This window comes from Chiloscyllium plagiosum, unplaced genomic scaffold, assembly GCF_037043375.1.
Source record: "Chiloscyllium plagiosum isolate Xiang-an unplaced genomic scaffold, Cpla_swu_hap1 HiC_scaffold_7, whole genome shotgun sequence".
NCBI lineage: Eukaryota > Metazoa > Chordata > Chondrichthyes > Orectolobiformes > Hemiscylliidae > Chiloscyllium > Chiloscyllium plagiosum.
Genome location: NW_028270145.1, coordinates 106,277,347 through 106,301,652, shown reverse-complemented (window position 1 = coordinate 106,301,652; position 24,306 = coordinate 106,277,347). Strand labels below are relative to the sequence as shown.

General features: G+C 42.5%; 1 protein-coding gene and 1 long non-coding RNA gene across 3 annotated transcripts in view; one reads left to right on the top strand and one right to left on the bottom strand.

The window, feature by feature from the left end:
• The window catches only part of LOC148149676 (uncharacterized), a 141,530-nt gene that overhangs the window by 32,204 nt on the left and 85,020 nt on the right, over nucleotides 1-24,306 (top strand). The gene's annotated exons all lie outside the window — the stretch shown is intronic.
• slc49a4 (solute carrier family 49 member 4) overlaps nucleotides 1-24,306 on the bottom strand; it is a 70,410-nt gene that overhangs the window by 37,853 nt on the left and 8,251 nt on the right. For both annotated transcript variants that reach the window (XM_043694263.2, XM_087989342.1), the window contains exons 2-3: nucleotides 12,931-13,024; nucleotides 1,201-1,469 (exon numbers count right to left, since the gene is read on the bottom strand). In XM_043694263.2, the coding sequence (XP_043550198.1) occupies nucleotides 1,201-1,469; nucleotides 12,931-13,024 (363 nt within the window). The remainder of the gene's footprint in view (nucleotides 1-1,200; nucleotides 1,470-12,930; nucleotides 13,025-24,306) is intronic.

The following is a 24,306-nucleotide window of genomic DNA, read 5'->3' as shown; positions in this document are numbered from 1 at the left end:
GCATGATGGCACAGTGGTTAGCACTGCTGCCTCACAGCGCCAGAGTCCCGGGTTCAACTCTCGCCACAGGCAACTGTCTGTGTGGAGTTTGCACATTCTCTCCGTGTCTGCGTGGGTTTCCTCCAGGTGCTCTGGTTTCCTCCCACAGTCCAAAGAAATGTGCAGGTCAGGTGAATTGGCCATGTTAGATTGCCCATAGTGTTAGGTGAAGGGGTAAATGTAGGGGAATGGGTCTGGGTGGGTTGCTCTTCCGAGGGTCGGTGTGGACTTGTTGGGCCGAAGGGCCTGTTTCTACACTGTAAGTAATCTAATCTAATATCCCCTCTTCCCTTGAACAAATCAGTGTTCACCATATTCTTGGGCAATGTGCTCCAGGTTCTGATAACTCCACGTGGAAAAGTTTTCACTCGTCACCACAGATTCTTTTGCCAATTGCCTTCTTGCCCACAACTCTTCTACTCAGCCGGTTGAAAGCGAGAAAATGTACCTATCTTTCTGAACTTTTGCTCTCAGAAGAGCAACCATAACTTCCCCAATCTGTCTATATAGAATCGAATAATTACACAGTAGTTTTAGTTCAAACTTGTACACTTGAATTAACTCTCATGGAGCTCTTCAGCCTAATTTCGAGACAGTTAAAATACAAACAAAAGAAAGAGTAATTTAGAACAATTATTGGAAAACTTAACCAAATAACAGATGCAGTACCAATTACTAATTAACTGTTCCAATATAGCAATATCCCATTAACACCCCCCGGTAAAAGGCAAACTCAGACACAGATTCTCACACGCAGTTCTCCTATCCAGGAGGAAAAATAAAATTGAGAAAATTTGGAGAAAGTAGCAGCTAGGAGACATCCACTGAAGCTTCCAACTCTTTCAAGACCCCAATGGCTTCTGATGTTACCAAAGAAACCAAAATGGTAGACTAGAAAACAGAACACAATAGAATCCCTAGTGTGGATCTGAGAGAGCTAACCACACCCATTCAGGCTGTTAATAATAAAAACCCGAGGCCTCACAAATTGTTTACTTTCTTACAGACAGCTCTGCACCTGTCTTACAATCTCTCTTCAACAAAATAAAGACAAAATATCACAAAGTGATAGCATCATCATAATATATTGCATATATCTCTAGGTATTAGACAAAGATTAACAAGGAAAGAGATTTTTAAAAAAATGTTTACGTTATTCACCTGCATATAATAGAGCTTGAATACGATCCTTTATAAAATCAGTATGATGGTTGGAGGCAGTAAACAGTGATGTGGTACCATTGGGTGCTGGAACTATCAAAGGGCCTACCAAAAATGCACAAGCTGAACCAAAGTAATTGAACAATGATGCAACAGCGGTGGCTGTGGCCCTCTGGTCTGGAGGGAACCAAGTTGTTGACAGAAAAGGAGGAGCGTTCATTATGACAGGACCAGCAAATCCATTGAGCAGCTGTCCAGCATGGATCAACCTAAAAGGATAGAATTAAAATTACAACACTGAATAGAGATGCCAACATCAACGAAACATGACTCAGAATAACTTTTAAGAATCAGATTTTGAATAAAGTGAAATGAAAGCCATGCAAAGTTTGACCAAAGACTGTTCCAATTGAATGAACCGATCTATGGAGCAAACCTTGAAATCAGGAGAAGAGATGAACAATTCGCGGACTAAAGCCCAAAGGTGTTCCAGTGTAGTCCAGTCAGACTGAGCTATTCGTTAGACAGTTTTAGTGTCTTATGCAGAACGTTCATGTTTGCAAAAGTGAAGAGCATTATCGATGAAGACACAGTGCGCTGAAGCCCATTTGCTGATGCTGTCTTTGCCAAGCCAAATAGTTAACACAGTCTTTCTGGAAACATTTCATGTTGCACAGCGCCAAGAACATAGTCAAAAGGCTTCACAGACGTCCCTAGTCTGGCAGGACAATTGCAGCTTTGTCAGCCCTAACAAAATACTAACTCAATAATGCTTTAAATCCACTGGCAAAACGTTGATAAATCAGTAGATTACTTCAGTAGTGATAAAAAAAAAACTGACAGAACACAGTATACTACAGTAAGGCATTGCTGAAGAACACACTCAACGCCAGGTACCACTGACATTTCTTTTCAAGCTATTCAAAGAGAAAAGGAACCCTGTTCTTGCAATTAGAACATCTCAATAGATTCATTAACCACTGACATATTATTGCCCCTGAAGAGAGACAAAATTCTTAGCTTTATTTTTGCAGTGCAATTTGTAATCCGAAATGGATTCATCACAAGGATTGAAAAGTGAACCCAGGAGGTGACCATTCAATCCTTCAGACTTACACTCTGAAAGAACTTCCAATTAGTTTCAGCCCCCTTGCTATTTCACTGCAGCTGTGCAAATGCTTCTATTAAGTACTGTTCCCAGTCTTCTTTGGAAGTTGCTGAATCAACTTCAACCATCTTTTCAGACAGTGCATTCCAGATAATAACTCGGTGTGGGACATTAATCTCCTTGCCAGCAGAAACCGATCTCCATGACCAATGCCAATCAGCTCCATCCCTCTCCCTGGTAACTGTCTTGTCCTGAATTATACAGTCTGCAAACTTGGTGTCATATCTGACCTAGAAATGATTCAAATTCACTCAAATAGTCACATCAAATATGTAGATCACATATTTTCACCTCTATATCATTGTTCAACTTCATTCTTAACTCATTTGCTGCTGAAAGCCACAATCATGTTGGTGTCACCTCCAGACTTGACTATTCTAATGCTGATTTTTCATATTCAATCCTCTATAAATTTCAATTTACCCAGCACTTTACTGCTCAGAACCTAGTTTGCACCTAAGTCCTGTTTATCCACTTTGCTTGACCTACACTGGTTTGTGGCTAAGGACTTCAATTTTAAAACTTCAATCTTTGTTTTAAATCTCTGCACAGCCTCACTTTTTTTGCTTCTGTAATCTCCGCAGCCTCACAATACTCCCAGACAGACTTATTCCAATTCAAGACTCTTAAGCACTTTCAATTTTAATCAATTTATCCGGAGTGGCTGTGTCTTCAGCAGCCTAGACCATAAGGCCTGGATTTCCCTCCCTACCTCTCCCTTTTGAATCTCAAAATCTCAAGATTGTGATCATCTGTCCTAAGATCTGGGCTAGGTGTCAACTTCTTGCTTCCTAACACACTTTTATTGAGGTGTTTTATTACATTAAACATGCCATGTAAGTACAAACATGTTGTTGCTGCACTTTTACCAAAGTTTGAACAAAAAATTGAATTACGCTCCCTTACATTTCCATCAGTTTTTCCCCATACCTTCACATGAGAAAGTTATTTATCCTAGATGCCAAACCAGCATGTAACAATTATTTCATAATGTCAAGTGCAAAGTCTATGGAATTCCTCAAGAAAATAGTAAATGAACAAATGTAAAATGGTACCATCAAACCTTGTTAGTACAATTTGTAGAAGTGTGTTAATCCCTTCATATTTTTGAAATTTTGGTTCACAGTTGCCAAGATGATTAGAGTTCCTCCATAGGTTCAGGGAGCAGTTGACAAAATAAGGAAGGGTTTTGTGATTGCCAAGTGCCCTGCAAATTTCAAGACTTACCAGTTGCAGGGTAACTGCTGACCACGCCCCCCCCCCCCCCCCCCCGCAGCAGCAAAAATGCAGACGTTCAAGTGAATTTGTGCAATAAATGGCCACTTGCCATTGAAAGTTGCTTTCCCTGATTAAATTAAGCAGGGGAGAGACACAGGGTGAGAGGCAGCATGCGGGGGTGGGGGTGGGGGGGGTGTGGCACAGAGAAGGAGGCGCACACACAGAGAGGGAGGGGAGTGATTAACATCCGGGATTTTCAAATCTCTAGAATTAGAGGAATGACAAAATTGACAGGTGCAATCTGAACAGTAGAGTACATTAAACGCTGGTAAAATTGGGAATGTAGTGAGTTTCAGAGTGAAGGGAAATCCAAGTTTACGAGTGTACTTTCTCATTCAAAATTCAGTCTCATGCTAATGAGCATAATAGTAGCGCCAAAAGAATTTTGATGGATCTCAGTCTGCGTTCCTTGTGATGGAAGCCCATTTGGAAACTTAGTTCTAAAGTGCAGAAAGAATGGATTTCACTTTCCAAATGTAAAGATGCAACGTTTGTTTACAGGAAACAGTCAAACAGAAAGTCCTTCCAGGAACTCATGTGATTTTAATTAAATGACTAGCAAACTACCTGGGGAGATAGTGCTGCTGTGAGTTTGCTGAGTTGAGTTTTAACTTGTAAACAGGTTCATTCAGAGGGAAGCTGCTAGCTTCAGGATCTGGAACAGTAAGTGCACAGAGCTAGGGGGAAATCATAAGAATCACAGTCAGAGATGTGCAGCATGGAAACAGACCCTTCGGTCCATCCCATCCATGCTGACCAGATATCCCAACCCAAATCTAATCCCACCTGCCAGCACCCGGCCCATACCCCTCCAAAATCCTTCCTATTCATATACCCATCCAAATGCCTCTTAAATGTTGCAATTGTACCAGTCTCCACCACTTCCTCTGACAGCTCATCCCATAAACATACTACCCTTTGTGTGAAAAGGTTGCCCCTTAGGTCTCTTTTATATCTTTCCCCTCTCACCCTGAACCTATGCCCTCTAGTTCTGGACTCCCCCACCCCAGGAAAAAGACTTTGCCTATTTATCCTATCCATGCCCCTCATGATTTTATAAACCTCTATAAGATCACCCCTCAGCCGCAGACACTCCAGGGAAAACAGCCCCAACCTGTTCAGCCTCTCCCTGTAGCTCAGATCCTCCAAATCTTTTCAGAACCCTTTCTAAGTTTCACAACATCTTTCCGATAGGAAGGAGACCAGAATTGCACGCAAAATTCCAACAGTGGCCTAACCAATGTCCTGTACAGCTGCAACATGACCTCCCAACTCCTGTACTCAATACCCTGACCAATAAAAGAAAGCATACCAAATGCCTTCTTCACTATCCTATCTACCTATGACTCCACTTTCGAGGAACTATGAACCTGCACTCCAAGGTCTCTTTGTTCAGCAACACTCCCTAGGACCTTACCATTAGGTGTATAAGTCCTGCTAAGATTTGCTTTCCCAAAATGCAGCACCTTGCATTTATCTGAATTAAACTCTATCTGCCACTTCTCAGCCCACAGGCCTATCTGGTCAAGATCCTGTTGTAATCTGAAGTAACCCTCTTTGCTGTCCACTACACCTTCAATTTTGGTGTCATCTGCAAACTTACTAACTGTACCTCTTATGCTTGCATCAAGTCATTTATGTAAATGACAAAAAGTAGAGGGCCCAGCACCGATTCTTGTGGCACTCCACTGGTCACAGGTCTCTCGTCTGAAAAACAACCCTCCACCACAACCCGCTGTCTTCTACCTTTGAGCCAGCTCTGGATCCAAATGGCTAGTTCTCCCTGTGTTCCATGAGATCTAGGAGATTCGACGTTTCGGGCACAGGCCCTTCTTCAGGAATGAGCAGAGAGTGTTCAGCAGGAGAAGATAAAAGGTAGGGAGGAGGGACTTGGAGGAGGGGAGTTGGAAATGTGATAGGTGGAAAGAGGTCAAGGTGAGGGTGATAGGTCGGAGTAGGGTGGAGGCGGAGAGGTCAAGAAGAAGACTGCAGGTCAGGAAGGCGGTGCCGGGCTGGAAGGATCCGGCTGAGACAAGGTGGGGGGAGGGGGGATGAAGAAACTGGTGAAGTCCAAGTTCATCCCCTGCGGTTGGAGGGTTCCCAGTCGGAAGATAAGACGCTCCTCCTCCGACCGTCGGGTTGTTGTGGTTTGGCGGTGGATGAGTCCAATGACCTGCATATCCTCGGTGGAGTGGGAGGGGGAGTTGAAATGCTGTGCCACAGGTTGGTTGGGTTGGTTCGTCCGGGTGGCCCAGAGGTGCTCCCTGAATCGCTCCGCAAGTAGGCGGCCTGTCTCCCCAATATAGAGGAGGCCACACCGGCTGCAGCGGATGCAGTAGATGATGTGGGTGGAGGTGCAGGTGAATCTGTGGCGGATATGGAAGTTTCCCTTGGGGCCTTGGAGAGAAGTGAGGGGGGAGGTGTGGGCGCAAGTGTTGCACCTCCTGCGGTTGCAAGGGAAGGTGCCGGGAGTGGTGGTTGGGTCGGTGGGGGGTGTGGATCTGACAAGGGAGTCGCGGAGGGAGTGGTCTCTACGGAAAGCTGATAGGGGAGGGGAGGGAAATATATCCTTGGTGCTGGGGTCTGTTTGGAGGTGGCGGAAGTGACGGCGGATGATGCGCTGTACATGGAGATTGGTGGGGTGGTAGGTGAGGACCAGTGGGGTTCTGTCCTGGTGGCGGTTGGAGGGGCGGGGCTCAAGGGCGGAGGAGCGGGAAGTGGAGGAGATGCGGTGGAGGGCACCGTCAACCACGTCGGGGGGGAAATTGCGGTCCTTGAAGAAGCTTTCCGTAGAGACCACTCCCTCCGCGACTCCCTTGTCAGATCCACACCCCCCACCGACCCAACCACCACTCCCGGCACCTTCCCTTGCAACCGCAGGAGGTGCAACACTTGCGCCCACACCTCCCCCCTCACTTCTCTCCAAGGCCCCAAGGGAAACTTCCATATCCGCCACAGATTCACCTGCACCTCCACCCACATCATCTACTGCATCCGCTGCAGCCGGTGTGGCCTCCTCTATATTGGGGAGACAGGCCGCCTACTTGCGGAGCGATTCAGGGAGCACCTCTGGGCCACCCGGACGAACCAACCCAACCAACCTGTGGCACAGCATTTCAACTCCCCCTCCCACTCCACCGAGGATATGCAGGTCATTGGACTCATCCACCGCCAAACCACAACAACCCGACGGTCGGAGGAGGAGCGTCTTATCTTCCGACTGGGAACCCTCCAACCGCAGGGGATGAACTTGGACTTCACCAGTTTCTTCATCCCCCCTCCCCCCACCTTGTCTCAGCCGGATCCTTCCAGCCCGGCACCGCCTTCCTGACCTGCAGTCTTCTTCTTGACCTCTCCGCCTCCACCCTACTCCGACCTATCACCCTCACCTTGACCTCTTTCCACCTATCACATTTCCAACTCCCCTCCTCCAAGTCCCTCCTCCCTACCTTTTATCTTCTCCTGCTGAACACTCTCTGCTCATTCCTGAAGAAGGGCCTGTGCCCGAAACGTCGAATCTCCTGTTCCCTGGATGCTGCCTGACCTGCTGTGCTGTTCCAGCAATAAAGTTTCAACTTTGATCTCCAGCATCTGCAGACTCACTTTCTCTTCCATGAGATCTAACCTTGTTCAGAAGAACACTCCAGAAGTAAAAGACTGTGGCGAGATTAAAGTATATTAGGAGGAGAATAACCAGGAAAAGTATAGGGTCTGTTAGGAATCAAAGCAACAATGTTGTCAGAGCCAGAAGACAGCTGAGGTTGTTTTTCAAAGTGAGTATCTGTATTCACTGCAGAGAAGGACTATATCGGTGTAGAAATCAGGGAGGGAACTGTGATATACTTGAACAAATTGAGGCGGGGATGGTATTAGCAGGCTTAAAACTGGATAAATCGCAGGTCCTAGTGATACACATCCCAGGCAAGGCAGGAGGCAATGGAAGAAACTATAGGACTTTGGATATTGATTTTCAAATCCTCTCTGGCCACAGGAAGGGTGTCAAAGGATTGAAGGTCAGCTGATGTGGTACCATTATTCAAGAAGGACACCAAGGATAAACCGGGCAACTACCAGCCAGGGAGTCTAACATCTGTGGTAGGGAAACTAATAGAAAATATTCTGAGCAACAGAATTAATCACCACTTACAGAGGCAAGGATTAATCAAGGGCAGTCAGCTTGGTGTTTCTGTGGTTGCAGGTAGGACTCCAGGACATATAGAAAGGGGAGGGAGGGAGAGGTTGTGGTTCATATTGGAACTAACAATACAGGCAAGAAAGGAGGTGATGGACCGCAAAAGGAATTTAGGGAGTTAGTCAGAAAGTAAAAACCAGTACCTCTCAGATTATACCCTTGGGATTACTCCCCATGTTAGCGAGGTCAGAAATAGGAAGACAGTTCAGCAGAAAGTGTGGTCAAGCTGCTGGATGGAGGAAGGGGGCTTCAAACATCAGGATCATTGGGATCTCTTCCAGAGAATGTGGAACCTGTACACAAAGGACAGGCTGCACCTAAGCTGGAAGGGTACAAACATCCTTGTGGGGAGGTTTGCTAGTGCTACTCGGGAGGGTTTCATACAATCTGGCAGGGGAGTAGGTACCAGAGCAGCAGGTCAGCATGAGAAGAGAAGGTTAAGGATGAGGATGGAGGGCCAGTTTAATGAACAAGACTGGACTAGAAGTGTAGTGAGTAAACAGGGAGGGAAAAATAATAAGCTGCTGAAAAACAGTAGTGTCGAGACAAATTAGAGTTCTTTATAGAAATGTAAGGAATAAATTCAATGACCTGCAGGCACAGACAAAGATTGGAAACTATGATATAGGAGTCTTTATGAAGAGATGACTGCAGGATGGTCAGGACTGAGAATTAAAGATTGCAGGTTATAAGGTTTTCAGGAGGGATAGAGAAAATGGCAGAGGGGGGAAAGTAGTGTTACTGATGAAAAAAAAATCACTTCTATGGAGATGGAGGATACAATGAGAGCAAAGCACCCAGTGGAGACCTTATGGGTGGAACTGAAAAACTGTCAAGGACCAAAACCATAATAGGTATCATACATAGACCACTTGGCAGCAGCCGGAAGTGCTAGGTTGTATGAATGTTAAAATTAGGCAACTATGTAGCAAAGACAGTAGTATTAAAGGGGGATTTTAATCTGAAACTGGGTGTGATATCCAAGCACCTGCTGGAGAGATTGCGAATTTCTGTTGTGTCCGGGATGGCTTCCGAGGGCATTACGTCTTCAATGGAACAAAGGGACAAGCAATATCAGATTTAATAATGAGCAATGAGCCTAATTTAGTGACCTCGTTGTTCGTGAGCATTTGTTGAATCGTGATCACAACACAATCAAGTTTTGAGTTGCGCTTGTAAGAGACTGAGCTACAGCTGTCACATTAGGTGTTGGCGTTTACCAGATAGTGGAATTTTGGATTGAAGGCAGGCTTTGATGGGATGAAGCAAAGACTGCCCACAGTGAACTGGAAAGCCTTGAGATGACGTAGTATGGAGATGAGCAATTTCTTCAGCCAGAGGGTGGTAAATCTGTGTAACTCATTGCCACAGATGGTTCTGGAGGCCATGTCATTGAGTGTACTTAAGATAGAGACAGATAGGTTCTCGATTACTAAAGAGATCAAAGGTTATGGGAAGGTGGCAGGAAAATGGGGTTCAGAAATCTATCAGACATGACTGAATAGTGGCGTAGACTCAATGGGCCGATTGGCTAATTCTGCTCCACATCTTATAGCTCCTGCTAATAGATAAAACAACTGAGGAATACTGGAGGGTGTTCAAAGAAAATGTTCATGGTATTCCGAAACAGTTTGTACCCATGAGAAGGAAAAGCTCCACCTCACACAAAAAAACAGCTATGGAGAAAATTAAAAGGGGTTATAAAAATGCAAACAGTAGTACAGATCCCACAGAATGGGATAAATACAAAGACCAACAAAGGGCCACAAAGCAGTGCTAAAAATGATTATGAAAAGAAACTTACAAGGGACATAAAAGACAGTAAGAGGAAATTTTATAGTTACATAAAGAGAAAGTGGCTGTTTAAGAATGTCATGGTCCACTCAAGGCTGAGAGTACGGATATTAGCAATGAGAGGGGAAATGACAGGCATACCGAATGAGAATTTTGCTTCAGTATTCACAGCAGATAATGAGGATAGTGTGCTGCAAGCCCCAAAAAGAAAATAACAGAAGATCAGGGACAAGATCAAGATAAACTTAGCTTAAGTAAAGCATCAATAATGGGGAAATTAATGGAGGTGAAGAGTGATAAATCACCATGATCTGATGATTTCCATCTATGGGTCGTGAAGAGAATATTGTCAGTGCCCTAACTATAATTTTCCGAGTTCCCTAGATTCAGGGGTTGTATCTCTGAATTGGAAATTTGCGGAGGTCACTCTGCTCTTCATGAAACGTAACAGAGGGAAACCAGGGAATATAAGATCGGTTAGCCTGATATCTCTGGTTGGGAAATTGGTTGAGTGGTAGGAAGCAGAGTTGAAATAATGGGTAAGTATTCAAATTGGCAGTCTAGTAGTGGTGTCCTGCAGGGATCTGCGTTGGGGCCTCAATTATTCTCAATATTCATCAACAACCTGGATAATGGCACAGAATGCACAGAAATTAACTGAACATGATGATTTATCAAGAGATAGTAATGACCCCTCAGAGGTTGGGGTATTAATAAGGTTATTTTGTGGTAACAGCTGAATTTTGCTGACAAGCATTATGATTTTGTTTTTAAGTAGTTTCTTGCATAGTGTGTAGTGTAACACAGTTCATATTTTTCTTTTGTGCAATAAACTTTTCATTTTGTTAGAAGTATATTGGCAGTCTTTTGTGAGTATGTTCAGTGACTGAACTCCAAGGTAAACAAACAGAATAAGTCTAGTACTGCACATAGACCCTCTATCCTGTGACAGAAATTTCCCATTCCTCTATTTCAGCCCTTGATCGTCCAGCTTTATTAAATTAGCAGCACAGAAGTCGACGAAATGAGCCAGCTTCCTTCCTTTTCCAATTCAGTACTGCCGACAAGAAGCACCTCTAGAGGGGTGATGATATAAACAAGGCAGCGGCACGAAGACATCTGATGGTGCTGATAGTTTAGGAGGATATGACCATAGCCATCCACCCCTCTCTTCTGCCCCTAACTGCTTCTAAAGTAGTCACAGCTTACTCAGCCATTTACTCACTTTGTGCTTAAGGAGTGCTTCTGGATTATTTAACTGATGTTCTAGTGGGTCTTATAAATGAAGATTACAGCAAAAAGTTATCCCTTGGGTCCCTTTTAAATTTTTCCCCTCTCACCTTAAACCTGTGCCCTCTAATTCTGAACTCCACTACCCTGGGGAAAAGACCTTGCCTATTCACCCTAACCCTGCCCCTCATCATTTTATAAACCTGTGTAGGGTCACTCCTCAGCCTCCAAAGCTCAAGGCAAAGTAGCCCCAGCCTAGTCAGCCTCTCCTTATAGATCAAACCTTTCAACATTGACAATGTCCTTGCAAATCTTTCCTGAACATTTTCAAGTTTCACAACATCTTTCCTACACCTGGGAGTCCAGAACTGAATGCAGTATTCCAAAACTGGCCTAGCCAATGTCCTGTACAACTGCAACATTACCTCTCAGAGGATGGTGCATATATGGAACGAGCTGCCAGCTGAAGTGGAGGAGGCTGGTACAATTACCATATTTAAAAAGCATGTGGACAAGTACATGAATAGGAAGGGTTTGGAGAGATATGGGCCAAATGGGACTAAATTAATTCAGGATTTCTGGGCAGCATGGATGAGTTAGACTGAAGAGTCTGTTTTCATGCTGTACATCTCTTATGACTTTATGAGCATGCTTCCAGACCATGATCTGATATTTGTGGTCTCTTGGAATATATCCACCTTCTGCTTTCTGCTCAACTCATAACACCACTCAGCCCAACTTGAAGTTCCAGTGCGCTCAAGGGGACATCTTAACCTTATTACGATTTTTCTTGATACTGCAGTAATCCTCCAAACCTGTAAAGTACTAATGCCTTTTAGATGTTTAACAGATCTTCCTGCCAGTATTTTCATATGCATTGCAGTCAGCATTTTTCCAATTCTCCCTCGTGATCCTTACAGGAGAAAATGCAAGGTAGTTAACTTCAATTATAAATAAAAAAACCTCTTAAGACAGCAAGGCACATTAGGCAAGTCATAAAATCAATCATGTCCAGGCTGAAGATTACACAAGGCATTAAATGGTCAAAATGTAGTACTTAAACTTTAATGATTTTGGTCAAATCAAAGATGTGTCTAACATAATGTATTTTTATCTTATACTACAGATTTGCTTCCATTATATATTTAAGTATCAATAATTCCATAGATTAAATAATGACAGAAACTTTCGACTGCACTCAAGTTTGCACAATTAAAAGGGATATCACTGATTTCTTTATGAAAATCAGTTTATCTTAACAGCGTTTTCTTCACAAAAGCAAACATGGACCTTTTGCATTTTCTTATGCAAATTTTATAAATTCCTGCTAGTTTATATGTATATAATACATATACCTTAAATTCCATTAATATTAAATCTGAATGTGTAGCACTTAGCTAAAATTTTGCCATTTTAAAATAAAAATTCTTAATTTCTGATTTCTGTCAAGAAAATTTAATTCAATCGCTTAATTCTGCACAATCTGCAATGCTGACAATTATAGCTCAGACTCCTCGAAAGCAAGTATCTGAATATCAGACCACAGTCCAACATTTACGTGGTACTTTTGATGCTACTTTACTTTGAATCAATTCACTGCAACCTTCCAGGGATTCACTCAAACACTGAATTACACAAAATGCTCAGGCTGCCTTTGAGGTTTACAAGTGTTTTTGCATCAAGTTGGCAATTTAGGAAAAGATATCTCAACGAGACTAGAAGGGATCACTCTGCATCTATTGTGGACAAAGAGCTAAGGACACAACGCAAAAGATCTTGTGTTGAGCCACGCAGACGTCATAGAGACACACTTCTGTATCAAATTACTGTGCACTTCTGCTTTATACAAATCTTCCAAAAAGACAGTTACAGGACAGGCCAAACAAAAACAAATTGTTGGAAAATCTCAGGAGGTTTGGTAGCATCTGTGCAGAGAACTCAGAGTTAACGTTTCGGATCTCATGACTCTTCTTCAGAACCATACAGACCCTATTGGTGTATTATCAGAATTATACAATAGCCAATTCCCCATCCTTCTGACCCAACTGTTCCATCCAATGATACCTACCATTTCTTAACTGTTTGGTTATCTACAGGAATACATCGCAGCAACGCACCGGTCATCATGAAAAAGGAAGTGAGAACCACAGACAGCCGCAGGCCTGTGAAGACAGCAGTTAATGAAAAGCTAAATTCAATGACATGTGACTTTATAAACAAAATACAATATGAAGAGCATTTGATTAGTGGGGGTGGGAGAAAGGGGCTTCCAAACTAAAGAATAAATACCTCTTCAAATCTCCACCCCTCCCCCCATCTTCGAAGGGAAAACCGCACAAACCTTCTCCATTCAAGGCCTGGGAAGATAACAAAACAAATCCTAGAGAAAGTCAACAGCCATGTACTGCTCATGAACTATAGCTTGCAAGTGACCTACCCAGTATACAGTGGCAGGGGACCAGTTTCCCACACATGTTGCAGTGAGAAGCATTTTCATTTATTGTGACTATTCAGAGTTTTTCACAAAGGTCAAGATATAAATAAAAAGCTCCATAAATGATATAGCGGAGATAGTTCAACATTTTCCATCTATATCTTTGTTTAGATGTCAACAAGATCACTGGATGATTTCTTTAATTAGCACAGATTAGAATCATAGAACTTTCTGTACAGCAGTTGGTCAATATAGCTCACTGTGCCAGTACCACATTTATTGGAGCTCAATTTCCCAGCCCTGTTCTGTATACTTGAATATTTTCTGTCTTCATTCTTTTAATTAACTGCTGCTCAAATCCAGCAATTGTCTCAAATCATTACACAGTTACATAGGAAAACATTAAAAACACTTCACAGCAGATGAAAATGAACACTGAACTGTAAGAGGGAACATCTGAATCCAATGGCAAAATATTTGAAGAGTAGTACGGTTTTTGAGTTGGAGAGAAAAATAGTGGGATACTAGTTTTAGAGTGTTCTAAGAGTATGAACCCCAAAATGAAAAAAAGACAACAATACACTTTAGCACCAACACCCAACACAATCTCAGCTGTGGCTCAATGGGCAACAATCTCATCTCAGGTCAGAAGTTTGAGACTTGAATTTACATATTAGATTAGATTAAAACTGTGGTGCGGTATATAAGGAGTGCTAAACTTCTCAATAATGCCACCTATTGAATGAGATGTTAAACCAAAGGCTTGTCTGCCCTTTTTGGTGCAGACAAAGGATCCCATAGTCCTACCTTGAAGGATAGCAGTGTTCCCTCTGGTGGCTTAGCCAATGCTTGTCCATTAGCTTACATCACTGGGAACAGATTTGGACATTTGTGATGTCTGTGGGACCTTGCAATGTGCAAACCAATACTGAATTTCTCTATATTACAATAACAAAAATCAATGGGAATTAGAGGCACAAATATGCAGGGATACTGGGGAGACTTGCAGGGAGTAAGGTTGCCATAGTAGGGGGTTTTAACTTTCCTAACAGACTGGGATGGCCAGAGCATTAAGGGCTTAGATGGTGCGGAATTTGTGAAGTGCGTTCAGGAAGGTTTCTTCAAGCAATATATAGAGGGTCCTATTCAGGAAGGGGAAAAACTCTACCTACTCTTGGAAAAAAGGGCAGGACAGGTGATAGACAGTGGGGGAGCACTTTGGAACCAGTGACCAGAGTTTTAAAATTTTAAAATAGTTGTGGAGGGGACAAAACTGGCCCACAGGTTCAAATTCTAAATTGGGGCAAAGTGAATTTTGATGGAATTAGACAGGAGCTTGCAGGGGTACGCTTCAGGCTCTCTGCCTTTATTCCTAATGAAGGGCTTTTGCCTGAAACGTCGATTTTACTGCTCCTCAGATGCTGCCTGAACTGCTGTGTTCTTCCAGCACCACTAATCCAGAATGGAGTAGATTGTTTGCAGGAGAAAGTGAGGTCTGCAGATGCTGGAGATCAGAGCTGAAAATGTGTTGCTGGAAAAGTGCAGCAGGTCAGGCAGCATCCAGGGAACAGGAGAATCGACGTTTCGGGCATAAGCCCTTCTTCAGATTGTTTGCAGGCAAAGGGACCTCTAGCAACTGGGAGGCATTTGTTCAAGGTCGATATGTTCCTGTGAGGGTGAAGAGCAAGGTTGGCAGGAACAGGCAATTCTGGATGACAAGAGATATTGAAGTTTTGACCAGAAAAATAAGTAGGTATGATTCAGGTAGAGGCAGCTGGGATCAAGGGAATCCCTGGAGGTATACAGGGAATACAGGGAGTTTATTAAAGGAGGAAATCCGGAGGGTGAAAAGGGAGCATGAGATAGCCCTGGCTGAGAAGATTAGGGTGAATTCAAAGAGGTTCTTTAAGTATATTAAAGGAAATAGAATATCTAGAGAGAAAATCAGGCCCCTCAAAGACCAAAGTGGACATATATGTGTAGGATTGTAGGAGGTGGGTGAGCTTCTCAATGAAGATTTCTCCTGTGTTTACCATGGAGAAAGACATGAAGACTTGGGAACTTGGCAAAGTTAATGGAGATATCTTGGGGACAGTCCATATCACAGCAGAGGTTGGATATATTAGAATGTATGAAGGTAGACAAATCTCCTGGTCCTGACCAGATATATCCAAGAACAATGTATGAGGCTAAAGAAGAAATTGCAGGGGCCTCGGCTGATATTTTTGCATCATTGGCCATGGGTGAGGTCCTGGAAGACTGGAGGGTAGCGAATGTTGAGTCATGAGTCAAGAATGGCTGCAAATGACTTAACATCAGTGGCAGGTACGTTACTTGAGAAGGTTTGGTGCAAAGATATACATACATTTGGAAAGACAGGGTTTGATTAGTAGTAGTCAGCATGGCTTTATGAGTGGGAGATCATGCCTCATAAATTTGTTCGAGTTCTTTGAAGAAGTGATCAGAAAAGTTAACAAAGGCGGTAGATGTAGTCAATATGAATTTCACTAAGGCCTTTAACTAAATTCCACATAGAATCCCAACAGCGTGGAAACAGGCCTTTCGGCCCAACAAGTTCACACCGATCCTTGGAAGAGTAGCCCATCCAGACCCATTCGCCTTCATTTAACGCCTGACTAATGCACAGAACCTACACACCCGTGAATACTGTGGACAATTTAGCACGGCCTATTCACCTAGTCTGCACATCTTTGGATTGTGGGAAGAAACTGGAGCACCCGGAGGAAAACCATGCAGACATGGCGAGAACGTGCAAACTCCACACAGAGTCACCTGAGGCTGGAATCAAAACCGGGTCCCTGGCTTTGTGAGGCAGCAGTGCTAACCACTGAGCCACTGTGCTGGGTTGTTCCAGAAGGTCAGATCCCATGGAATCAAGGGTGAGCTGGCAAATTGGAAATAAAATTGGCTTGATGGTAGGAAGCAGAGGGTAATAGTGGAAGGATGCTTGTCAGACTGGAGGCCTGTGCTGGGCCCATAACTATTTGTTATCTATATCAATGATTTGGAAGAGAATGTACAAGGCATGTTTAGTAAGTTTGTTGATGACACTAAAATAATCGGTATAGTGGACAGTGAGGAAGGTTACCAGGAATTGCAGCAGGACCTTGATCGGCTGGGAAAGTGGGTAGAGAAATGGCAAATAGAGTTTAATACAGACAAGTATGAGGTCTTGCATTTTGGAAAGTCAAATCAAGGTAGGGCCTTAATAAGTGTAGTGGAACGGAGGGATCTTGGAGTTCAGGTTCACAATTCTCTGAAAGTGGAGTCACAGGTAGACAGGGCAGTCAAGAAGGCTATTGGCACACTGGCCTTCAATCAGGGCATTGAGTACAGATGTGAGGAAGTTATTTTACAGTTGTACAAGACTTTGGTGAGCCCCCACAGTATTCTGTTCAGTTTTGGTCACCTTGCTATAGGAAGCATGTTATTAGACTGGAAAGAGTTCAAAAGAAATTTACAAGGATGTTGCCTGCAGTCAATGGTCTGAGTTATAGGGAGAGGTTAGACAAGCTGGGACTTTTTAGAGCATAAGAGACTGAGGGGGGACCTTATAGAGGTGTATAAGATCATGAGGGACACTGATAGCATGAATGCACTCAGTCTTTTTCCCAGGGTAAGGGAGTTGAGGACCAGAGGGCATCAGTTGAAGGTTAGAGGGGAAAGAGTAAAAGGGAACCTGAGGGACACCTTTTTTTATACAGAGGGTAGTACACGTATGGAACGAGCTGCCAGAAGTGGTTGATGCAGGTACATGAACATTTAAAAAGCATTTGGCCAAATACATGGGGAGGGAAAATTAGAAGGATATGGGCCAAGCACAGGGAAATGGGGTTAGCATGGATGGATAGTTTGGTCAGCATGGACCAGTTTGGGCAAAAGGGCCTGTCTCCGTGCTGTAGGACTCTGACTCTCTGACAACTGTACTGCTAGAGTGCTTCACCAGCTACATAGCACTTCAAGGCATCCTTTCATTATGCAACGTGCTGTATAAATGCAAGACATAACATAGCAATGGATGACAATATTCCACTGCCTGAAACAATATCTCCCACTGTACACTTTAGGGGAGGCAGGGACATAGTGGTAAGTCACTGGAATAGTGACCCAGAACCCTACGTAAATGTTCTGGAGACATGCCTTTGAAATGTACAGTGTCAGATGGCAAACTTGAATTCAATAAAAATTTGTATTTAAAAAAACCTAGTCTAATAATGACTAAAAAGCTACTGTTGATTACCATAAACATCCATCTGGTTCACTAATGCCTTTTATGGAAGAAACTGCCATCCTTACCTGGTCTAGCTTACACATGACTCCACACCCACAGCAATGTGGTTGACTCTGAACTGCTCTCTAGACAAATAGGGATGGGCAATAAATACAGGCCTAGCCAGGTGAGCCCACATCCCATGAGTGAAAAAAATCATGTGTCCCTCATCAGTGGACCAGTTTCACCACTCTCCCGAAATCTTAGCACTGCCATTACATCCCTGTCCGCCTCGAATTAGTGATAGGTTATTTAGTACAATGGAGTTATTTCTTTTAATCCCATTGCCTGAGTGAATTGGCGTTGTAATATTAATTAATGACCACTAAAACATCATACTTAGTTCGGGGTTGATTCAGAAAAGAAAAAATTGGTGAGGAAGTGAAATATTACAAAATAAAGCTTACAGAAATCCAATAAAAGTCATGTGAATATTTTGTTGTTATAAAATTATGCATAAGGCTTGCAGAGATTGGCATGCTACTCCTAATCCCGTGGGCAATCTGTCAGCTTTCCTTTAGGTGCTCTCATGGTTTGCTTATATGGGTAATTTTTAAAACAAGAAAGGGAACACAATTATGCAGTCTCACAAGTGACCCTTTGGGAAAAAAAATGACAAGTATGGATATTTGAGGGAAACACACGACTTTTAGTATGCAAATTGAGCTGTCACAAACAAAAATTCCTCGTATGCAATTTTAAACAAAATTGCAGAAGTTGAATAAATTTGCTCGCGAAACGAAATTTAAAAAAAATAAAAACATAACCCTCAATTTTCAATGGAAAACTCCATTGAACCAAAACCAAGAAATACCTACAAGCCCTTGCCCCAACCCCAAATAAAAGTTAAATTCTGAAAGTTCAATTTACATTTTTAAGAGCAAGAGTTCCTGGAAATGAACAAAAGGTACAGTGTATACTCATCACAGCAAGGTATCACTTGGAGACTAATGGTGAAGCTCCTGTTTTTTTAAAGAAATTCTTCACCTCCCCTCATTAAGGCATTGCAGCAATGAGGGGAAAATCTCATTGCCTACAAAATTCTAAACAGGACTTGATAGGGTAGATGTACAAAGATGTTCCACATGGCAGAAGAGTCCAGATTTTAAAAAATAGTGGAATAAGAGCGGATTGAATCTTGCATGGATCTGTCTGGTTCTATAATGAGAGATCACAGTAAGAACATAAGGTAAAGTATTTAGGACTAAGTTAAGGAGAAATTTCTTCACCCAGAGAGCAGGGAGTCTGTGGAATTCACAGAATGCAAGCGAGGCCAGAATATTGCCTGATTTCAAGAAGGAAGCTCTCGGGTTGTATATAGTATTTTGGGCTCAAGGAAAAAGTAGGGGCTGGCTATTGACTGGGACGTTGAACTACGATAACAACAAATGGTGAAGCCGGCTTGAAAGGCTGAATAGCCTACTCGAACTCCTATTTTCTATGTCTCGATGAAATATTCCTACCTCTGAGCCAGAGGGCAAGTGTTCAAGTCCACCTACTCTCGAGGTGTGTATGAACATCTCTGAATAGGTTGATTATGAACATGTCAAACCCACCCTCAAATCCATCTCCTCCACCCAATAAGGAACACCAGGAAAATATTGTTAATGAGCTTATCAAGCCAGTATGCTTTAAAAACCCTGAAAAGTTCCAGTTTTGGACACAGGAATTAAGGCAAAGAAGCACCAGAAGTCTTTTGTAATCTTGAACAGCAAACTGAAGAGTACAATTAAGAGTTTGCTGAGAGTCAGATATTTTCCTGCTACCACAAGCCTCTGAAGTACTGATATTGTTCAAAGAGCAGCGAGCTGGAATCGCAGACCAGAGGCAGACTTTATGTAGTTTTAGGGCTTCAAACATATCATGCAATTGAAAAAAAATGGACTGAACAACACAAATGCTGGATAATTCAAACAGCATGCAAAATGAAAGAAAGCTAGGATGAGTATTCTGCCAGTCGGTTTCAAGGAAAAAAGCTCTCAGACTAAATGCCAACCAAACTTGCTCTTTACATTGTACATTGGCCTGGTATACATTGCCAGCATTTGCTTCATTTGAATCAATATCAGAGATTTTTTTAAACCATTCAAAATGGGCAACACCATGCAACACATTTAAGATTAGATTCTCTACAATGCGGAAACAAGCCCTTCAGCCCAACCAGTCCACACCGACCCTCCGAACAGTAACCCACCCAGATCCATTTCCCGCTGACTAATGCACCTAACATTGTTGACAATTTAGCATGGCCAATTCACCTGAATTGGGTTACTCTTCAGAGGGTCGGTGTGGACTGGTTGGGCCGAAGGGCCTATTTCCACACTGTAGGAAATCTAATCTTAGATGTGTTGCATGGTGTTGCCCAGCCTGAATGGTTTTAAAAAATCTCTGCTATTGATTCAAATGGAGCAAACGCTGGCAATGGAAACCAGCACATCCATGGATTGTGGGAGGAAACCCACGCAGACACGAGGAGAATGTGCAAACCTCCATACATACAGTCGCCCAAGGCCAGAATCGAATCTGGGACCCTGGCACTGTGAGGCAGCAGTGCTAACCACTGTGCCATCGTGCTGCCACTCCAAAGTACTACATCACTGTCCCTCACAGATGTATACAATACCAGTAAATGATTTTCCTCTGTCCTTGTAAATCGAGAATGCAATGTGACACATATCACAGGACATAAACCTTCTAGCCCTCAGGAAACTAAAAGATTATTAGCTACAAAGGCAGGATGCACACAGTAGCATTAGTGGTCTATATAAAAAAAACATAGCTGCTATTGTGGCCCCCTTACAAAAGATGTCCTGGACAATGTTTACCATGCAGTCATCACAAAAATATATGATCACTACAATGCTGCTTGTGGGAACCTGCCAGCTCCCTTTCCTGCAGTACAACAACTACCCTTCATAAGTCCCTGTTTGAATACAAAGTACTTTGGGACATGTGATAGCAATAAATCAGTATACTTTGTTTAGCAAAGGGAGAGTGTACTAATTGGATGGGAACAGTGGTGCCCCACAAGAATCTGTCGTTATGCCACAAATATTTACATTTAATAACTATGACAATGGAATGCCACAGATCCAAAGTTGCCAATGACAAATGGTACTGTAAACAGTGTAGGTGGTGACAACATTATATTCAGGTATTAGCAAGATGTGAATGGGCAAAGTTCTAGAAAACAGATTTCAATGGAGGGAAGCATGGGGTTGACTTTGAACATTTGACATGAGAGAAAAGTGTAATTTCCAAACGGTCTAAGAATAAGGGGCAAGCCATTTATGACTGAGATGAGGAAGAATTTCTTCACATGGACTTGTGAGCCTGTGTAATTCTCTCCCACATAAATCTACTGGGGCCAAGATATATTGAAGAGGAAGCTGGACGTGGCCTTTGCGGCTAAAAGTGTCAAGGGGTATTGAGAGAAAGCGGGAACGGGATACTGAAATTGAACATATTGAATGGTGATGCAGGCTCGAAGGACAGAATGGCCTACCCCTGCACCTATTTTCTATGCACAAGCTGAAAACAATGGACATCTAAAGTGACTTCAACTCCAAATAGACAAATCATCCAAACGTCATGAACAGGTACAGAAAATGGTTATGGTAATAACAGGATACGGTGCTTCACATTTAGAGTAGATGAAACAATGCTTCACAAATCCATGGTTAGACCACAACAGGAATTTTCTGCCTGGTTCCAAGCATGACACCTTAAGGGAAACACATAATTGAGTAATTCCAGTGCAGAAGAAAGTGAGGATTGCAGATGCTGGAGCTCAGAGTCGAGAGCGTGTTGCTGGAAAAACACAGCAGGTCAGGCAGCATCCGAGGAGCAGGAGAATCGATGTTTCAGGCCTAAACCCTGATGAAGATTCTTGATGAAGGGCTTATGCCCGAAACATCGATTCTCCTGCTCCTCGGATGCTGCCTGACCTACTGTGCTTTTCCAGCACCACACTCTTGCCCCCGATTCAAGTGTAGGTTTACCAGAATGACAAAACCACCAAACATTAAATTACAAGAGGAGATTATAGAAACATGGATTCATTTCTTAGAAGGTTAAAGGGTGATCCATAGAATGAGGAGCAGGAGTAAAAAAATTCAGCCACTCAAGCCTGCTCTATCATTTCATACGATCATGGCTGATCTCAACTCTGTCCCCACTCCACTTTCCTGCCAGCGCTCATGTTAATATTTCTGTCCTGGGCCCACTGCAACATTCCAATGAAGCACAATGCAAGTTCGAGAAACAAGACCTCATTTTTGTTTAGGAATTTTATAACCTCGAGGCCCCTAACTTTAGAAACTGACTACATTAAATCCGTTCTCCATTTTTCTTACATTCTCTCACGTCTGCTTCCCTCCAAACATTGATCTTGGTAGTTTTGAGTCCAGTGACCATTCTTCAGACCCTTGTTAATGAAATGATAACTCTTCAACAATTTCTGATTTTGTTTCAGATTTCCAGTATCCACAGTTCTTTGTTTCATAATAGAAAAATATATCATTCAGCTCCCTGAAACCTCGGGCAGTGATTTCCCCACCTTGGTTACACTAGGCAAATATAAAAACAAAGGGATGCAAGAGTTTAACAACCAATCATCATTTATGCAATTAGAAGGGAAGGCAAATCACACCCTCTCACACAAGCACTGAAAAGCAATCTGGAGCCAGGCTATGTACCAGCCCTCATCTCACTTATAAGGAAAACAAAATTAAGATAAAAGCCTTGAAATCAATTTGAGAAGTTATTTCCAGAATGCTTAATGTAATTTCCTAAAACCAAATTAAATTTTTCTGCACTATTTTAACACTGTTGGCAAACAGTATAAAATAAACATTGTAAGATAGTTGAGATAGAAATTTGCTAAGAGTTTAAGGGATGCCATGGGTCAGTGCCAAGGTCAAAACTTTAAGATTCTCACTATTAATTGCAGGCCTCGTCTTTTGGAATGGAGATAGATATAATGGCAATGCATCAGGAAGCGGTGTTTGCTTGTGTTACTGTGTTGAAACCAGCAGAAGAGAACTGGTTGCAGTAGATGATGAGACAACTTTCTCTCAGCTTGGTTCAAGTATCAACATGGCACCATTGGTTAGACACTGAAGTGACAAGGTTCTGCATTTAAGTTCCATTTCAGGAGCTGAGCACAGAGCCCATGCAAAAATCTTGGGATTGTGCTGGATGAATGTTGCATTGTGTTTCAGATTAAATGCCAGGTTTAACTTCTTTCCAGGCAGATACAATCAATCAGGAGAAAGTGAGGACTGCAGATGCTGGAGACCAGAATTGAAAAGTGTGGTGCTGGAAAAGCGCAGCAGGCCAGGCAGCCTGCTGCGCTTTTCCAGCCAATACAATCAATCACCTGACTTGTTCAACAGTAACTTGCATTACTGAGAGTTCCATTAAGATGTTAAAGCATCACAATGGGCTTCATAAGGACATTAAGAGCTCAAGAGTACAGGAGCAATGACATCTTACTGCAATTATCTAGAGACTAAAATGGCTTTACTGGGTGCCATTTTGGTCTCTTTATACATTATTTGCCACTAAGGGACAACAAAGGCACACCAAACTAATTCCTGGGATGAAGGGATTGCATCCTGAGCAAAGATTAAATTCTCTGGAGTTTAGAAGAACAAGAAACAATCTTATTCAAACAGAATTTTCTTACAGGAATCAATAAGGTAGATGCAAGTGGATGTTTCTGCTGGCTGGGAGTGGCTTAAACCAGGGAGAGGGTGTTAGATTAAGGATGCCATTTAGGACTAAATTTAGGAGTTATTTCTTCAACCAGGAATGGTGAAACTTTGGAACTCTCTACACCAAAGGACTGCAGAAACAGTGTTTAGCATTGAAACTGATAGATTTTTCCATTTTAAAAACATCAAGGGATACAGGGATGGTACAAGTAAAGATGCTGAAACAGAAGATCAGCCAATGATGGACTCAGCTTCAATAGCTGCATGACGTACTCCTATTCCATACATGTTAATGTGTCTGACGACTTGGTCAAAGTATTAAGTTTTAAGGATTTTGTTCGAAGAGAACAAGGGCAGTAGAGAAGAATAAACTTGGGGAGAAAATTCCAGTACTACAGACATCAGCAGCTAAATTGTAGCCACAACTGGGAGAGCAAATGAAAATTGGGTATGAAGAAGAGGCCAAAACTGGAAGAGCACCAAAGTCAGAGAGCTTCAGGACTGCAGAAATTGACAGAGACAAAACGACAAGATCCCTTTGTGTCTTGGCAAACATTCCTTCACAATATACTTGCTAATCATTCAAGTCACTGCATATATTCAACCTTGATTGCATGGTTGTCAATGCTGTGTGTTGCCATTAGAAAAGCCACTGTCTTTAAGCTAATGTACTATATTTTTCAAGCACATACTTCATGCAATAAAAGCATGCTTGATTGAGTGGAAACTTGAAATGTATGAACACATTGATGCAGAAATGCTAACTTCATTCAGCCACCGTAGTTTTGTTTTATTTTACAAGTGGTTCAAACTCTCAAATACTTCCATTTACTCTCTCATTAGCAAGAGGAAATTGGCATGTGCTAATCTCACCCTGTGACTTGGCATCAAAACCTTTTACAATAATCTCTTCCATGAAGTTAAAAATCACACAACACCAGTTTATAGTTCAACACGTTTATTTGGAAGCACTAGCTTTTGGAGCTAGTGCTTCCAAACAGA